Source organism: Musca domestica, unplaced genomic scaffold (assembly GCF_030504385.1).
Source record: "Musca domestica strain aabys unplaced genomic scaffold, Musca_domestica.polishedcontigs.V.1.1 62, whole genome shotgun sequence".
Lineage (NCBI taxonomy): Eukaryota > Metazoa > Arthropoda > Insecta > Diptera > Muscidae > Musca > Musca domestica.
This window is the reverse complement of record NW_026712369.1, coordinates 3,402,635-3,419,260: the sequence shown is the minus strand read 5'-3', so window position 1 is coordinate 3,419,260 and position 16,626 is coordinate 3,402,635. Positions and strand designations below refer to the sequence as shown.

Sequence of the window (16,626 nt, the reverse complement as noted above, 5' to 3'; positions counted from 1 at the left end):
GGATTTAAAAAAATATAATTTTTTTATTTATCAAAAATTTCGGACACCAAATTTTTTTCCTCTAGACCCACAGTGTCTGGTAACATCGACAAAAATAACCAGATTTTCTTATTGGAATGGACCTGACCAAACCCTTGTTGTATCTCTAAGTAGGTGTATTTTTCCTGAGCACGACCACACTCCACCCCTCTTCCCTTCTCTTTTTCATGGTTCAATAAATGGGAATTAATAAAAAATACTTTTTCGTAATCCAATAATGGATATTTTCCATAGTTTACCAATCGTGGACTTTTTAAAAAAATATTTTTTCAGTGCCTCATAATCGTGAATTTTTCTGAAAAAAAATATTTTGAATAAAATATGAAAAAATAAAATATTGTGGGTCTGGAGGAAAATAAATTGGTGTCCGGGATTTTTGGTAAATAAAATTTATTTTTTTTCCGAGATTTTTGGTAAATAAAAAAAATATTTTTCTTTAATCCACGATTATTCGACAAAGAAAAAAAATATTTTATTCAAAATATTTAAAATATTTTTTTTCTTTGCCAAATAATCGTGGATTTAAAAAAAAATAATTTTTTTTATTTACCAAAAATCCCGGACACCAATTTATTTTCCTCTAGACCCACAGTGCCTGGCAACTTCGACAAAAATAACCATATTTTTTTATTGGATCGGACCTGACCAAACCCTTGTTGTATCTCTATGTAGGTGTATTTTTCCTGAGCACGACCACCCTTCACACCCTGGATTTAAAAAAAATAATTTTATTTACGAAAAATACCGGACACCAATTTATTTTCCTCTAGACCCACAGTGTCTGGCAACATCGACAAAAATAACCAGATTTTCTTATTGGAATGGACCTGACCTTAGTTAATATCTTTTTTCTCATATTTTTTCAAAATCTGTTTAGTGTTGAACAAAAAACTATAACAATCTATACAAAACTATAACGATGCGATTATGCAAATCAGCACAGATGTTAAATCGATGATGGCAGATTAAATATGTTTCGAAACGACAAACAATAGAGAACATAACAAGGCAAAGAAGACGAAAAAAGAGGAAAGACCAAAAAAAAAAAAAATAGTAAAATCAAATGCAAGACATATTGGTATCAATGGAGGGTTATTATTATGCTAATAATGTATTGGTAATATTTGTGGTAGGTCAGAGGCCAATACGAATTGTCACCAGGGGCTGGATTTTTGTTCTGTGGAAATAAGTTGAGTGGTGAAAATTCACTACTCTATTTATAAACCAGTAAAGAAAGTCTTAAATTCGGGCAGGACCGACTTTATGATACCCTACACCACTTTGCTAATTTAGTAGAGCTGCGCATAACAATTAAAAGTTTTTATGGGAGAATTCGATTCGATTCGATAATTTAAAATTCAAAGGACGAAATATGACGAAGCATTTGTATCTTTTAAATTCGGAATTGTATTGCCCATTTGGTGCAACATTAATTTGAAATCAGATAAAGATATATATGGGAGCTATATCCAAATCTGAACCGATCTCGATAAAATTTGGCAAAGATATTTCTGAGCTGTATTTGAAATATCTCCCTGAATATCGTTGTTACGGAGTGCATATTACGGCTGCGGAGGACTAAAATAACAAATCGGATGAATAATATATATGGAAGCTATAGCTATATCTGAACCGATCTTCACCAAATATGGCATACTACCTTCTAGACTAAATTCGGTCGTATGTGCCAAATTCCATCCCATTTAGACAAATATTAGACGTTTGGTGCACAATAAAAGGTAAATCGGACGAAGTTATATATGGGAGCTATATCCAAATCTGAACCGATCTCGATAAAATTTAGCAAATGTATTTCTGAGCTGTATTTGATATATTTCCCCAAATATTGTTGCTACAGAGTGCATATTACGGCTGCGGAGAACAAAAATAACAAATCGGATGAACAATATATATGGGAGCTATCTAAGGCTATATCTGAACCGATTTCGATCAATTCTGGCATACTTATTTTCAGACCTAATTTGGTTGTATATGCAAAATTCCATACTATTCGGGCTGATATTACACGTTTGGTGCACAATAAAAGGTAAATCGGACGAAGATATATATGGGAGCTATATCTAAATTTTGACCGATTATCTCCAATTTCAATAGGGTTTGTCCTTGGGCCAAACAAATGATCTGTTCAAAGTTTCATCTGGATCGGGCAATAAATGCGACCTGTACTTTGTTTACAAAAATACATGGACAGACGGACGGACGGGCATGCATAAATCGACTCAGAATGTGATTCTATGCAGATCATCAAAAGGAACTATGGGTCTATCTCGTTTCCTTTTGCCTGTTACAAACAAATGCACAAAGACATAATACCCTGACCACCTTGTGGTGTAGGGTATAAAAAGTCGATTATGCATGTCCGTCCGTCGGTCGTTTTTGTAAACAAAATGCAGTTCGCATTTATTATTGGACTAAGATGCAATTTTCTAAATAACATTTGTTTGACTCAAGGACGAACTCAATTGAAATTGGTGAAAATCGTTCCAGATATATATATATATATCTTACTCCGATATAAGGTTTCTTGTGTACCAAATGGCTAATATCAGTCCAAATGGTGTGAATTTTGGCACATCCGACCGAATTTAGTATAGAAATAAGTACTTTAAATTTGGTGGAAATCGGTTCAGATATAGGTATAGCTCCCATATATATGTTTCATCCGATTTTGGTGTTTATGTCTCTCACATTCGTAATATACACTCCATAAAAATGATATTTGGTACCAGACATTAGATTCAGCCTAGCAATAACTGATTCAAATTTTATCAAAATCGGATCAGATTTGGATATAGCTCCCCTATATATCTTCGTCCGATTTTAGGTTTCTTGTGCACCAAATGGCTAATATTAGTGCAAATAGTTTTTCGCACTTCAACCGAATTTAGCATATGAGCGATAATTTCAAATTTTCTCCCATATATATGTTTCATCCGATTTGGTGTTTAAATCTCCAACTTTCGGAATATACACTCTACCATAATCATATTTTGTACCAGATATCTCATAGAGCTCAGAAATGCCCAATATAAACCTTTAAATTACGAGAGCTGTACTAAATATGCATAGTGTAGGGTGTAGGTGTAGGATATCATATAGTCGGCCCCGCCCGACTTTTGAGCTTTCCTTACTGGTTTAACATCAAAGTATGAAATTTCCAAATTCCATCGAACGAATGAAAATAATACGAAAAATAAGTATTAAGATATTTTTAGGTAATAAGTTCCTAGAAACCTGCCTCAAGGGCGACCCGTATGAAAAACATTAAAGTTCTACGTCTTATCGATATCTTCATTATAAGCTTTTACAATTGTTTACCTTTTAGCACATTTTGTACCCCTTCAATACGAATTTTCCAAAATGCTGCTTATCTAACGCCTCCACATCAAGCTACATCCTTATGCATAGTCCTACATTATAACCATTACGAATTGCTTAATAACAAGGGGTAGGTCATGTTAACTTTAAATTCCAACTTCAAAAAATCCACTACCGAGGCAGTGGTAAAAAAGTACGAATTTCAAAAAAATTATTGGAGCTTAATCCACGTCGATGAGCACTATTTCTTCTTGAATTTGAGAAAACAAAGGGCTTATCTCATCACTCCCACACAAAAGTCTAGCTTTAGTACATTTGGTACATTTTGGTGCTATTTTAGTTTGAATATCTAAAAATGAGGGTTATCTCACCACATTTAAATCTCAAAATGTACTCACATTCTAAATATCAAAATTCTGCATTTGTTTTATTTTTTAAAAAATATTGTAAAACACATTTAGTACATTTTAGTACTTTTGGTACCATTTTAGTTAGAATTTCTAAAAAAATAACCATATCTCATCTCTAAGACCCAAAATTGAGCCACATTCCAAAATGTAGAATTCTAGATTTACTCCTTTTATAAATACCATAGCACGGAATTTGGTACTTTTAACCACTTTTGGTACCAATTTCGGTACGATTTTCTGAAAATTCAACGAAAATTTACCTGTAACCCTAAAATTGAGCCAGAATTCTAGAATTAATCGTTCGCCAAAACCAGAAGAACGCCATTTAGAACCTTTTAGTACTTCTGTTACTATTTAGTACTTTTGGTACCATTTTAATTGAAATTTTTATAAATGCGACAGCGTTTCCTCTCTAAAGTCCCAAAAGTTGTCTACATTTAAAATTTTAGGATTTACATTTACTAGTTCGGTAAATATAGAATTTAGTACCTTTTAGTACGTTTTGCACAATTTTAGTTCAAACTTGAAAAAAATCGACCTATGTCCCCCTAATGTTGCCGAATTTTTTATTTGAGAATTCTAGATTTTATCGTTCCCTAAATAGTATTGATCAGCATTTAGTACCTGTTACTATTTTTGGTACAAATTCAGTACGAATTTCTAATAAAGAGATTTCCAAAAAATCGACCGTATCCCTCCTTTTAACCCCAAAAGTGATGATTTTACAATTGCAGAATTCTAGATTTAATCTAAATGCCATGGTACAGTTTAGTACTTTTGGTACCGTTAGTACCACTTTCAAAAACTGTGGCCGTACTTCACTTGTAAACCTCAGAATGACTTATATTTCACAAATTTAAGAGTCTCTATAAATTCAATCTCTAAATTCCATGAAATTGTATTTAGTACCTTTTTGTACTTTTGGTATCATTTTAGTCCAATTATTCAAAAATGTGACAGTATTTCACCTCTTAACCTCAAAAGTGAGCCACATTTCAATTTTCTTAATTTATATTTTTTGTCTATCCCTGAAAACCGTACAACAACATTTAGTACCTTTTTTTACTTTGGTACCATTTTAGTACGAATTTTCTAAAAAAGAAGACCAAATCTCTCCTCTAAAACCCAAAATATATCAATTATAAATTATTAGAATTATCGATCTACTCATGGTACAACATTGAGTACCTTTTAGTACTTTTAGAACCATTTTAGTACGAATTTCAAAAATATGCCTCAAAAACCCTAAAAGTTACCCATACCAATTTTCGAAATTCTAAATTTTATTATTCGCTGTATAGTATGGTACAGCATTTTGTACTTTTGGTACCATTTTAATTTGCAACCGCATCTCACCTCTTAAAACCTAAAAGCGAACTTCATTCCAAATTTTCAGAAATCTAGATTTATTTTTTCGCTAAATACAGAGGAACAGAATTTAGTGCCTTTTAGTACTTTTGGTACTATTTTAAGTCCTATTTTTAAAAATTCAACAATTTCTCGCCTCTTGCTACCAGTGACCTTCATTTTCAATTTCAAGGTTCTAGCTTCAGATTGCGTCATCAATTAACCCATCCTGAAGCTCTTTATCAATTCTCGCTCTCTATCCATCTCTCTCTCTCTCCCTCCCTCACTCTGATAATGTTTGTCTCTTCTCTTTCAGCACCTACACCACAATGCCTCGTTCTCTCCTTCACCTACTCAGACTATGCCTGCTCATCTCATTGCTCCCGAATTCCCACTGCTCTTCTATTGCCGAAAATGAAGCAGAGGTGATGAAATTCCTGGACGAAGTCAATCATCGTCTGGCCATACTCTACAACAAAGAGGTCCTGGCGAATTGGCAAAATGAAATCCAAGGACCCAATGATTTGATAGCCCTGCTGCAATCGGAAATTGCCACCAAAGAGATAATGCGTTACATTCAGAGCATAGCGGTGAAGGTGAAGAAATATAAACGTCTGACATTGGATAATCAGGATTTAAAACGACAACTTTCTCTAATACCCGAAGTGGGTTATGAAGTGCTGCCTCCGGAGGATTTGGAGCTTCTGTATGCCGTTACAGCAAATATGAGTGAAATTTATCGTCATTCCAAGCTGTGTTCCTATGAGGATAGGGAGAAATGTGATCTGATGTTGATACCAGATGTTCAGCGAATTCTGCACAGCACCGAGAGTGTGGAGGAAATTGAATACTATTGGCTGGAGTGGAGGAGGAAAACGGGTCTGGCGGCCCGTGAGGATTTCCACAAGTTTGTGGAGTTGTATAGGAAGACGGCGAAGCTGAATGGTGAGTTGAAATTTTAAAATCTATCTGGGTTTTGAATTTAACTCTCTCTCTTCTATCCTCTCTCTCCTTAGGTTTCAACAAACCCTCTGACTTTTGGTACAAAGATTTAGAGGAAAGCAGCGATTCAATGTCGAAAATTTTAGAGAAATTCATGAGGGAATTGAAACCATTCTTTGAACAATTCCATGGCTATATTCGTGGACAATTGAGACGGAAATATGGTTCGGAATTAATTCAACCCCACAAACCCTATCCCCAACATTTGGCCGAAATATTTATTGGAAATGCCTTTCGCTATGGTGATACCAGTGGTCTAATGCATCTGCCCTTTAATCAAATGGCAATGCCAAATATTACGGAGAACTTGCTGCGGCGAGGTATGACAAATACCCAGGTGAATTTCTGGAATGCCAAGGAATTTTTCCGTTCGCTGGGAATGCCTCAACTGGAGGAGTGAGTACTGAAAATGATAACTCCATTCTGATAACCTTTAAAACATCTCCTCCCCTTTAGCAAATTTTGGTCGGAAAGCTGCCAACCCAAGGCCGATTTGGACGATGACCATTGCTGGCACAAGGCCTGGAAATTCTATGGCCTCTATCATGTGAATTTCTCCTATTGTCCCTTGACTACCGAGGAGACTTTCTTCAATATGTTCGAGGCCCTATCGGATGTTTACTATTATAAGTCCTATGAGAATTTGGTAACGCTGTACCAGGAAGAACCATTGCCAAATTTCAGCGATACTTTGGGGAAATTTTTCTCCTTGGCCGCTTCATCGCCTAGGTATTTGAAGAAAATGAAGGTGGTTGGTGAGGAGTATACTGGTAATGAAGCCAGGATAAATCGGCTATATATTCAGGTAAATTTCATTTAAAAATTCCACGTTTAAGCCTGGCAATGGTTCCCTGAAAATTTTATTTAAAAATCCACGTTTAAGCCTGGCAATGGGTCCCTGAAAATTTTATTTAAAAATCCACGTTTAAGCCTGGCAATGGGTCCCTGAAAATTTTATTTAAAAATCCACGTTTAAGCCTGGCAATGGGTCCCTGAAATTTTTTTTTTAAAAATCCACGTTTAAGCCTGGCAATGGGTCCCTGAAAATTTTATTTAAAAATCCACGTTTAAGCCTGGCAATGGGTCCCTGAAAATTTTATTTAAAAATCCACGTTTAAGCCTGGCAATGGGTCCCTGAAATTTTTTTTTTAAAAATCCACGTTTAAGCCTGGCAATGGGTCCCTGAAAATTTTATTTAAAAATCCACGTTTAAGCCTGGCAATGGGTCCCTGAAATATTTTTTTTAACAATCCACGTTTAAGCCTGGCAATGGGTCCCTGAAAATTTTATTTAAAAATCCATGTTTAAGCCTGGCAATGGGTCCCTCAAAATTTTATTTAAAAATCCACGTTTAAACCTGGCAATGGATCCCTCAAAATTTTATTTAAAAATCCACGTTTAAGCCTGGCAATGGGTCCCTGAAAATTTTATTTAAAAATCCATGTTTAAGCCTGGCAATGGGTCCCTCAAAATTTTATTTAAAAATCCACGTTTAAACCTGGCAATGGGTCCCTCAAAATTTTATTTAAAAATCCACGTTTAAGCCTGGCAATGGGTCCCTGAAATTTTATTTAAAAATCCATGTTTAAGCCTGGCAATGGGTCCCTCAAAATTTTATTTAAAAATCCACGTTTAAGCCTGGCAATGGGTCCCTGAAAATTTTATTTAAAAATCCACGTTTAAGCCTGGCAATGGGTCCCTGAAAATTTTATTTAAAAATCCATGTTTAAGCCTGGCAATGGGTCCCTCAAAATTTTATTTAAAAATCCACGTTTAAGCCTGGCAATGGGTCCCTGAAAATTTTATTTAAAAATCCATGTTTAAGCCTGGCAATGGGTCCCTCAAAATTTTATTTAAAAATTCACGTTTAAACCTGGCAATGGGTCCCTCAAAATTTTATTTAAAAATCCACGTTTAAGCCTTTCAATGGGTCCCTCAAAATTCTTTTTTAAAAATCCACGTTTAAGCCTTGAAATGGGTCCCTGAAAATTCTATTTAAAAATCTACGTTTAAGCCTCTCTATAGGTCGCTCAAAATTTTATTTAAAAATCCACGTTTAAGGTTTGACATGGGTTCTTCAAAATTCTATTTAAAAATCTACGTTTAAGCCTCTCTATAGGTCGCTCAAAATTTTATTTAAAAATCCACGTTTAAGGTTTGACATGGGTTCTTCAAAATTCTATTTAAAAATCCTCGTTTAAGCCTGGCGATGGGTCCCTCAAAATTTTATTTAAAAATCCACGTTTAAGTCTGGCTATGGGTCCTTCAAATTTTTATTTAAAAATCCACGTTTAAACCTCTCTATGGGTCCCTCAAAATTTTATTTAAAAATCTAGGTTTAAGCCTGGCAATGGGTCCCCCAAAATTTTGTTTAAAAATCCACGTTTAAGCCTCTCTATGGGTCCCTCAAAATTCTTTTTAAAATCCACGTTTGAACCTTTCTATGGCTTCCTCAAATTTCTATTTAAAAATCCACGTCTAAGCCTCTCTATGGGTCCCTCAAAGTTTTATTTAAAAATCCACGTTTAAGCCTCTGTATGGGTCCCTCAAATTTCTATTTAAAAATCCTCTTTTTTCTTTTCAGGGCCTTCGCACTATCTTCTTGATACCCGTCTTCTACATTTTGGAACGTTATCGCTTGGACGTGTTGGACAAAAGCATGAACATCAACGACAACTGTGCCTATTGGCGTTTAACGGAAGACTATACGGGAGCAGAGCCTCCGGTAGTTCGTACCAATGAAGACTTCGATGCGCCAGCCAAACTCCTCATGGAAGTCGATGACCAATATACCACACAAATATTAAGTATTGTCCTGCAATATCAGCTGCTAGAACATTTTTGTTCCGCCACCAAGCAATATAAACAAGGAGATCCCAACAAGGCCTTGGATTTGTGTGATTTGACGGGCCAGAGGATTGTGGGAGAGAAAATAAGGTAATCTTTAAAAGTTATTTCTTTTTTTGATTTTTTTAAAATACCTCTAAAATTGTTTTGCAGTCAAGCCATGGCCCTGGGCTCCTCAGTTCCCTTCAAGCAGGTTTTGAAAACCATTCTCGATACGGATGAGCTAAGTTTATCTGGCCTCTTGGAGTATTATCGCCCGTTGTACGATTGGCTGGTGGAACAAAATCGTTTGGAGAGCAATGAAATTGGCTGGGAGAAGTCGGAGAGTAAGTTTTCTCATTCATTTTATTCTCTGCCATTTATTTGTGGTAGTTGTTGTTGTTGTTTTTATGATTAATATTTTGTTTTTGTTTCTTTTTTCTTTTTAGAATGCCAACCCTAATGTGTGTTGAAGACATAACAGAAGATAATTCACAATAGCACACTAGTGATGTAATTTATTAAATGTGTAGCATAGTTTTAGGCTGCAATGGGTATTATTAAACACTGGGTGTTTCAGTCGTTAGCAAAAAATGTATAGTTGCTTGTTGTTTTCATAGTTGTAATTAAAAATGTAGGTAATTAAATTAAATAAAAAATTCAAAATAAATAAAAAATAAATATTGAAAATAAATTCCATATAAAATAATAGAATTTAAAATAAATTAAAAATATAAAATTGGTTAAGGCAATTTTTGGGAAAATATTAAAGGCAATGCCAATTCCTTTATCAACTCTATATCTTTTCATTAGGAGTCGAAATGCAATCTCCTGTTAAGTTCCGAATATTTTGTAGAGAACTTTCTGAAGGTCTTAGAACGGTGTTCCTGGGATCCAAGTAAATTGCAGAGTGCGTCAAAATTCAATTTTTTCTTTAAAAAGGTTATGAAAGTAGAACTAAACCAGTAAGGAAAGGTCTAAAGTCGGGCGGGGAGGACTAAATGATAGCCTATACCACTTTGCGTATTAAGTTGAGCTCCCGTAACAAAAAAAAAAAAAATATTTTGGAAATTTATGTGAGGTAGATCTTACCACCCATGAACCTTATTTGAATGCATATCATGGCTTCAGAAATATTCACAATTTGAATATTTGAAGCATGATACGACTTCGATAAGGATATATACCGGACCGAGTTTCACCAAATGCTAAAATTCAGGTGAATATAAAAAAATATTTTCAATTTGGGCGGATATTACATAAATGGTGAACAGTAACCGTAAAATCAGATAAAGAGGTATATCGAAGGTATATAAAAATTTGAACCGATATTGATAAAATTTGGTAGAGGTATTTTCGAGCAGTATCTGATGTCCGCTATCAAATATCATTGTTGTGGAGAGCATATTACGCATGTGAGTGACTTAAACCCCCAAATCGGATGAAACATATATATGGGAGCTATAGCTATATCTGAACCGTTTTTCTCCAAATTTGATGTACTTGCTTCTAGACTGAATTCGGTCGGATGTGCCAAAATTCAGGACTTCTTGACAGATATTGGCCATTTGGTGCACAATTAACACGAAATCGGAAGGTATATATGGGACCTATATCCAAATCTCAATCGACCTGTATTAAAATTGGTAGAGGTACTTCCGAGCTCTATAAGGTATCTGGTACCAAACTTCATTGTTGATGAAATATATACATGAGAGCTATAGCTGTCCAGACTGAATTCGGACTGATGTGCCAAAATTCAGGTCATTTGAGCTGATATTAGCCATTTGGTGCACAATAAACCTGAAGTCGGATAAAGTTATATATGGGAGCTATATCCATATTTGAACCTTGATAAAATTTGACAGAGGTATTTCTGGGCTGTATCTGACATCTGGTAGCAACTGTCATTCCTATGGAGTGCATATTACGAATGTGAGGGACTTGAAACCCCAAATCGGATGAAACATATATGTGGGAGCTATAGCCATATCTGAACCGATTTTCACCAAATTTGATGTACTTCTTCCTAGACTGAATTCGGTCGGATTTCCCAAAATTCAGGTCTTTCGGACTGATATTGTCCATTTGGTGCACAATTAACCTAAATCGGTTGAAGATACAGGGCGAGATATAAGTCAAACGCCATAATTTTTACATTTTTTTTTTTTTAAATTTTATTGAATGAAAGCAAATAATGTCGGAAATAGCATAAAATTTTAGAATAAGTTTAGATTTGTTCGAAATGGTCACCTTTGGCATGAATTATGGCCTTCAAACGGCCAACGAAACCACCGCTGCCCGAATATTGCTCAGCGGTATTTTGGCAAATTATCGGCGAAGCGTTTGCTTGAGGTGATCGACACTTTGGTATTTTTTAGTGCCAACCTTGCTTTCCGAAATACTCCAGACACAATAGTCCAACAGATTGGTATCCGGTGGCCATTGTGCGCTGGAAATGAAGCGAGGTGCCTCATTTTGTAACCATGCTTGGGTGGCGCGTGCTGAGTGCGATGGTGCTGGGTCCTGTTTTCCAATGTCCAAGGTCTGCAAGGCTTTAATACACCCTCCAGAATATATTTTCGCCATAATATTCGGCATTTATTCTGATGCCACGGTCGACGATTAATACAAGCGGAGAGCGACCATCGACTGTTATGGCGACCCACACCATCACCATGGCCGGTGCTTGAGTTCTGTTCCGGTGGCCAACCGAAGGTGCACATTTTCAGCAGACCTCTTTGGCAAGTAAAACACGATAATTTTGTTTGTTTACAAACTGCTGGACAACGAATGTTATCTCATCGGAGAGAGAGAGAAAACCAAATTCGACAGTTCACCATTTCGGCCAAACGAAGCAACTCTTGAGCTCTTTTGAGTCTATTTTCTTTCTGTTGCGGTGTAAGTTCTTGCACTTTTTGGAGTTTCAATGGCTTTACCCCGAGCTCCCCGATTTTTCAATATTTGCCGAAAGGCAAATGCTCTTCAATTTTTGCCATTTTTTTTCGTCCACTGCGAAGCGGGTTTTGATCAAGTCGCTTCTTTAATTTTCGAACCATTTCTGTTGATGTTGCTGTTTTCTTCCGTCCATTTCCTTGACGTCGGATGGCAGGAGACACAAAAGATTTATTCACTTTCAATGCTGGAGGGCTCTAACGATAGCCACTTGTGGTTTTCCAGCCAAATATAAAGAAATCACTCTATCACGCCTGAATTCCATCACGAATAATTTTTTTTTGGAAAATTCTCACCAAAATGCTTTTGTACGCTTGTAAACAATATAATGAACTGTCACTGGAATAATTTTAACAGCTGTCGGACGAGCGGCTTAGAAATGACAGCAGTCTGAAGTTGGTTGCAGTTTTTTCATATCAACCGTAATTGACTAAATGATGGTCAGCCAACGTTCAGACGAAGCGACAGAAGCTAGAATCTTGAAAATTTGGCTGAGAGTCACTCTTGGACCAAAGGGCTCTGATAAGGCTTGGATTTTGGAAATTCGTATTAGAATGGTACGAAAAGTATTAAAAGTTACTAAATATGGTACCCTTTGTATTTAAGACAGCAGCAGAGCTAGAACTCATAAACTTGAATTGAGGGTCACTGATGGAGTGTAGAATGGGTGTACAAAAGGATTTTTGGAAATTCGCACTATAAGTGTACGAAAAGTACTAAAATGTACTACATTTGCTACCATTTCGTATCATGTGAACGGTTAGAACTAAACATTTCAAAATTGGGATTGGGAAACAAAACTGAGGATAGGGTCGAGGTAGGTAGGAGGTAGTTTTGGAATTGTGTTCTCATGTATTCGAAAAGTACTATACGGTACTAAATTTAGTACAATTTGAATTTGTAGCAACGAATGGAGGTAGCTGGAATCCTGAAAGTTTAACTTAATATTTCTGGCAGAATGTAGGTTTGGAATATGAAGGAAGTTTTCGAAATTTGTACTTATGTACACGAAAAGTACCAAATGGTACTAAATGTGGCAAAATTTCGATGTGGGTGACCCAATGGAGCTAACATTTTGAAATTGAGAAATAAGATTACTATTGCATTCTCGGACAGAGGAATGTAGGCCGTTTTTGGATATTCGTACTTATGTGTACTAAATGGTACTAAATTTGATACAATTTAAATTTTGGGGTAGACCGAAAGAGATGGAATCGTGAAATTTGAAAATAAAACTTCATGGGACTGTATGATCTATGTAGTTATGAAATACACATTGTACTTAAGTGTACTAAACGGTACTAAATTTAGTACAATTTGAATTTGTAGCAACGAATGGAGGTAGCTGGAATCCTGAAATTTTAACTTAACATTTCTGGCAGAGTGAAGGGTTGGAATGTGGACGGAGTATTCAAAATGTGTACTTATGTGCACGAAAAGTACCAAATGGTACTAAATGCGGTACAATTTCGATATGGGTGAGCCAATAGAGCTGAAAATTTGAAATTGAGAAATACGATTACTATTGCCTTCTCGGACTGAGGAATGTAGGCCGTTTTTTGAAATTCGTGCTTATGTGTACTAAATGGTACTAAATTTGGTACCATTCAAAATTTGGGGTAGACCGAAAGAGATGGAGTTCTGAAATTTGGAAATAAAATTTCAGTGGACTGTATGATGTATGTAGTTATGAAATACACATTGTACTTAAGTGTACTAAACGGTACTAAATTTGGTACAATTTGAATTTGTAGCAACGAATGGAGGTAGCTGGAATCCTGATATTTTAACTTAACATTTCAGGCAGAGTGTAGGGTTGGAATATGGAGAAAGTTTTCGAAATGTGTACTTATGTGTACGAAAAGTACCAAATGGTACTAAATGTGGCAAAATTTCGATGTGGGTGACCCAATAGAGCTGAAATTTTGAAATTGAGAAATGAGATTAGTATTGCATTCTTGGACTGAGGTATGTAGGCCGTTTTTGGAAATTCGTACTTATGTGTACTAAATGGTACACAATTTGGTACAATTTAAATTTTGGGGTAGACCGAAAGAGATGGAGTCCTGGAATTTGGAAATAAGACTTCATTGGGTTGTATGTAGTTATGAAATATTGTACTTTAGTGTACTAAACGGTACCAAATTTAGTACAATTTGAATTTGTAGCAACGAATGGAGTTACCTGGAATCCTGAAATTTTAACTTAACATTTCAGGCAGAGTGTAGGATTGGAATATGTAGGAAGTTTTCGAAATTTGTACTTATGTGCACGAAAAGTACCAAATGGTACTAAATGCGGTACAATTTCGTTTTGGGTGACCCAATGGAGCTGAAATTTTGAAATTGCGAAATACGATTACTAGTGTATTCTCGGACTGAGGTATGTAGTCCGTTTTATGTGTACTAAATGGTACTAAATTTGGTACAATTTAAATTTTGAGGTAGACCGAAAGAGATGGTATCCTGAAATTTGAAAATAAGACTTCATGAGACTGTATAATGCATTGTAGTTATGAAATATTGTACTTAAGTGTACTAAACGGTACTAAATTTAGTACGATTTGAATTTGTAGCAACGAATGGAGGTAGCTGGAATCCTGAAATTTTAACTTAACATTTCTGGCAGAGTGAAGGGTTGGAATGTGGACGGAGTATTCAAAATGTGTACTTATGTGCACGAAAAGTACCAAATGGTACTAAATGCGGTACAATTTCGATATGGGTGAGCCAATGGAGCTAACATTTTGAAATTGAGAAATAAGATTACTATTGCATTCTCGGACAGAGGAATGTAGGCCGTTTTTGGAAATTCGTACTTATGTGTACTAAATGGTACACAATTTGGTACAATTTAAATTTTGAGGTAGACCGAAAAAGATGGTATTCTGAAATTTGAAAATAAGTCTTCATTGGATTGTATGATGTATGTAGTTATGAAATATTGTACTTAAATGTACTAAACGGTACTAAATTTAGTACAATTTGAATTTGTAGCAACGAATGGAGGTAGCTGGAATCCTGAAATTTTAACTTAACATTTCTGGCAGAGTGAAGGGTTGGAATGTGGACGGAGTATTCAAAATGTGTACTTATGTGCACGAAAAGTACCAAATGGTACTAAATGCGGTACAATTTCGATATGGGTGAGCCAATAGAGCTGAAAATTTGAAATTGAGAAATACGATTACTATTGCCTTCTCGGACTGAGGAATGTAGGCCGTTTTTGGAAATTCGTGCTTATGTGTACTAAATGGTACACTATTGGTACAATTAAAATTTTTGGGTAGACCGAAAGGGATGGAATCCTGAAATTTTGAAATAAGACTTCATGTCTGTATAATGTATTGTAGTTATGAAATATTGTTCTTAAGTGTACTAAACGGTACTAAATTTGGTACAATTTGGTCATGGGTAAACGGATGAAGCTAGAATTTTGAAATTTTGTATTAGAATGTCTGTTGGTGGTAGGTTTGTAGATTAAGAGCTGGGTATGGGAATGTGTACTACAAGTGCATGCAAAAGTACAAAATCGTACTATATTTGGTACAATTTGGTATTGGGAAAATATATAGTGTTAGAAATCTGAAATTTCTCAGATATATAGCAAGGGGTCTTGTGTTAGCAAAAATGTTTGTGTGTGTGGAATTTGCAGGGAGCTGAATGCTTATTTCGCTTTCTATGAGCGTTTTGTTTTTCAAAACCTTAACCCTTTGTGGGGGAGGTACAAGAACAAATGGTCCGATCTGTACCATATTTATAACAGATCTTGTGTTGATAGAAATATTGAGATGTGCCAAGTCTGAATGGAATCGGATGCTAATTTTGTGTTTTAGGAGCTTCATTGATTCAAAATTTTGACCCTTTGTGGGGGATCTACTAGAAGGAATGGACCGTTATCTCCCATCTTCACAGCAGATATTGTTTTAGTATAAATAATGGGATGTGTGAAATATGAAGAGAATCGGATGCTTATTTCAGATTTTATGCTCATATTGGTTATTCAAAACTTTGGAATGGACCGATATATTCCATCTTCACAGCAGATCTTGTGTTACTAGAAATAATGAGATGTGTGAAATATAAAGAGAACCTGATGCTTATTTCGGATTTTATAAACGTTTTGGTTATTCAAAATGTTGACCCTTTGTGGGGAGGTACCAGAAGGAATCGTCCGATCTCTACCATCTTCATAACAGATCTTGTGTTGATAGAAATATTGAAATGTTCCAAGTCTAAATGGAATCGGATGTTAATTTCGCGTATTACGAGCTTCATGAATATTCAAAAATTTAACACTTTGTGGGGGAGGTACCAGAAGGTGTAGACCGATATATTCCATCTTCACAGCAGATCTTGTGTTAGTAGAAATAATGGGATGTGTTCAATTGAAGAAACCCGGAGAAATGTTGACCTTCTGTGGGGGAGGTACTGAATGGAGTGAACCGATATTGTTCATTTTCGCACCTGAGGTGGCACTGATGCAAATATTAGGATTTGCAAAGTTGGAACGAAATCTGATTATCCTTTCTCTTTTTGTGCAATAAAATATTTTCTTTGAGAATTTCGACGATTTGTGGGCAAGGTACCAGAAGGAGTGGACCGATCTATTCCACCTTATCTCCCGACCTTGGGTTAATAAAAATATTGGTAGGTGTGAAATTTGAAGACAATCGGACACTTACATCACATTTTATGAGAGTTATAAT

General features: G+C 35.6%; 1 protein-coding gene across 1 annotated transcript; it reads left to right on the top strand.

The window, feature by feature from the left end:
- The first annotated feature begins 5,456 nt into the window (after positions 1-5,456).
- On the top strand, positions 5,457-9,855 carry LOC101892102 (angiotensin-converting enzyme). The gene is made up of 6 exons (XM_005183161.4): positions 5,457-6,080; positions 6,152-6,533; positions 6,594-6,942; positions 8,722-9,074; positions 9,138-9,310; positions 9,413-9,855. The coding sequence occupies exons 1-6, from the start codon at positions 5,465-5,467 to the stop codon at positions 9,424-9,426; spliced, it is 1,887 nt and encodes a 628-aa protein (XP_005183218.3). The 5' UTR covers positions 5,457-5,464; the 3' UTR covers positions 9,427-9,855.
- The last annotated feature ends 6,771 nt before the right edge of the window (positions 9,856-16,626 follow it).

Coding starts and splice junctions, on each gene's coding strand:
- LOC101892102 (XM_005183161.4), top strand. CDS start 5,465: ATGCCTCGTTCTCTCCTTCACCTACTCAGACTATGCCTGCTCATCTCA. Junction 6,081..6,151: donor GAAGACGGCGAAGCTGAATG/GTGAGTTGAAAT, acceptor CTCTCTCCTTAG/GTTTCAACAAACCCTCTGAC. Junction 6,534..6,593: donor GGAATGCCTCAACTGGAGGA/GTGAGTACTGAA, acceptor CCTCCCCTTTAG/CAAATTTTGGTCGGAAAGCT.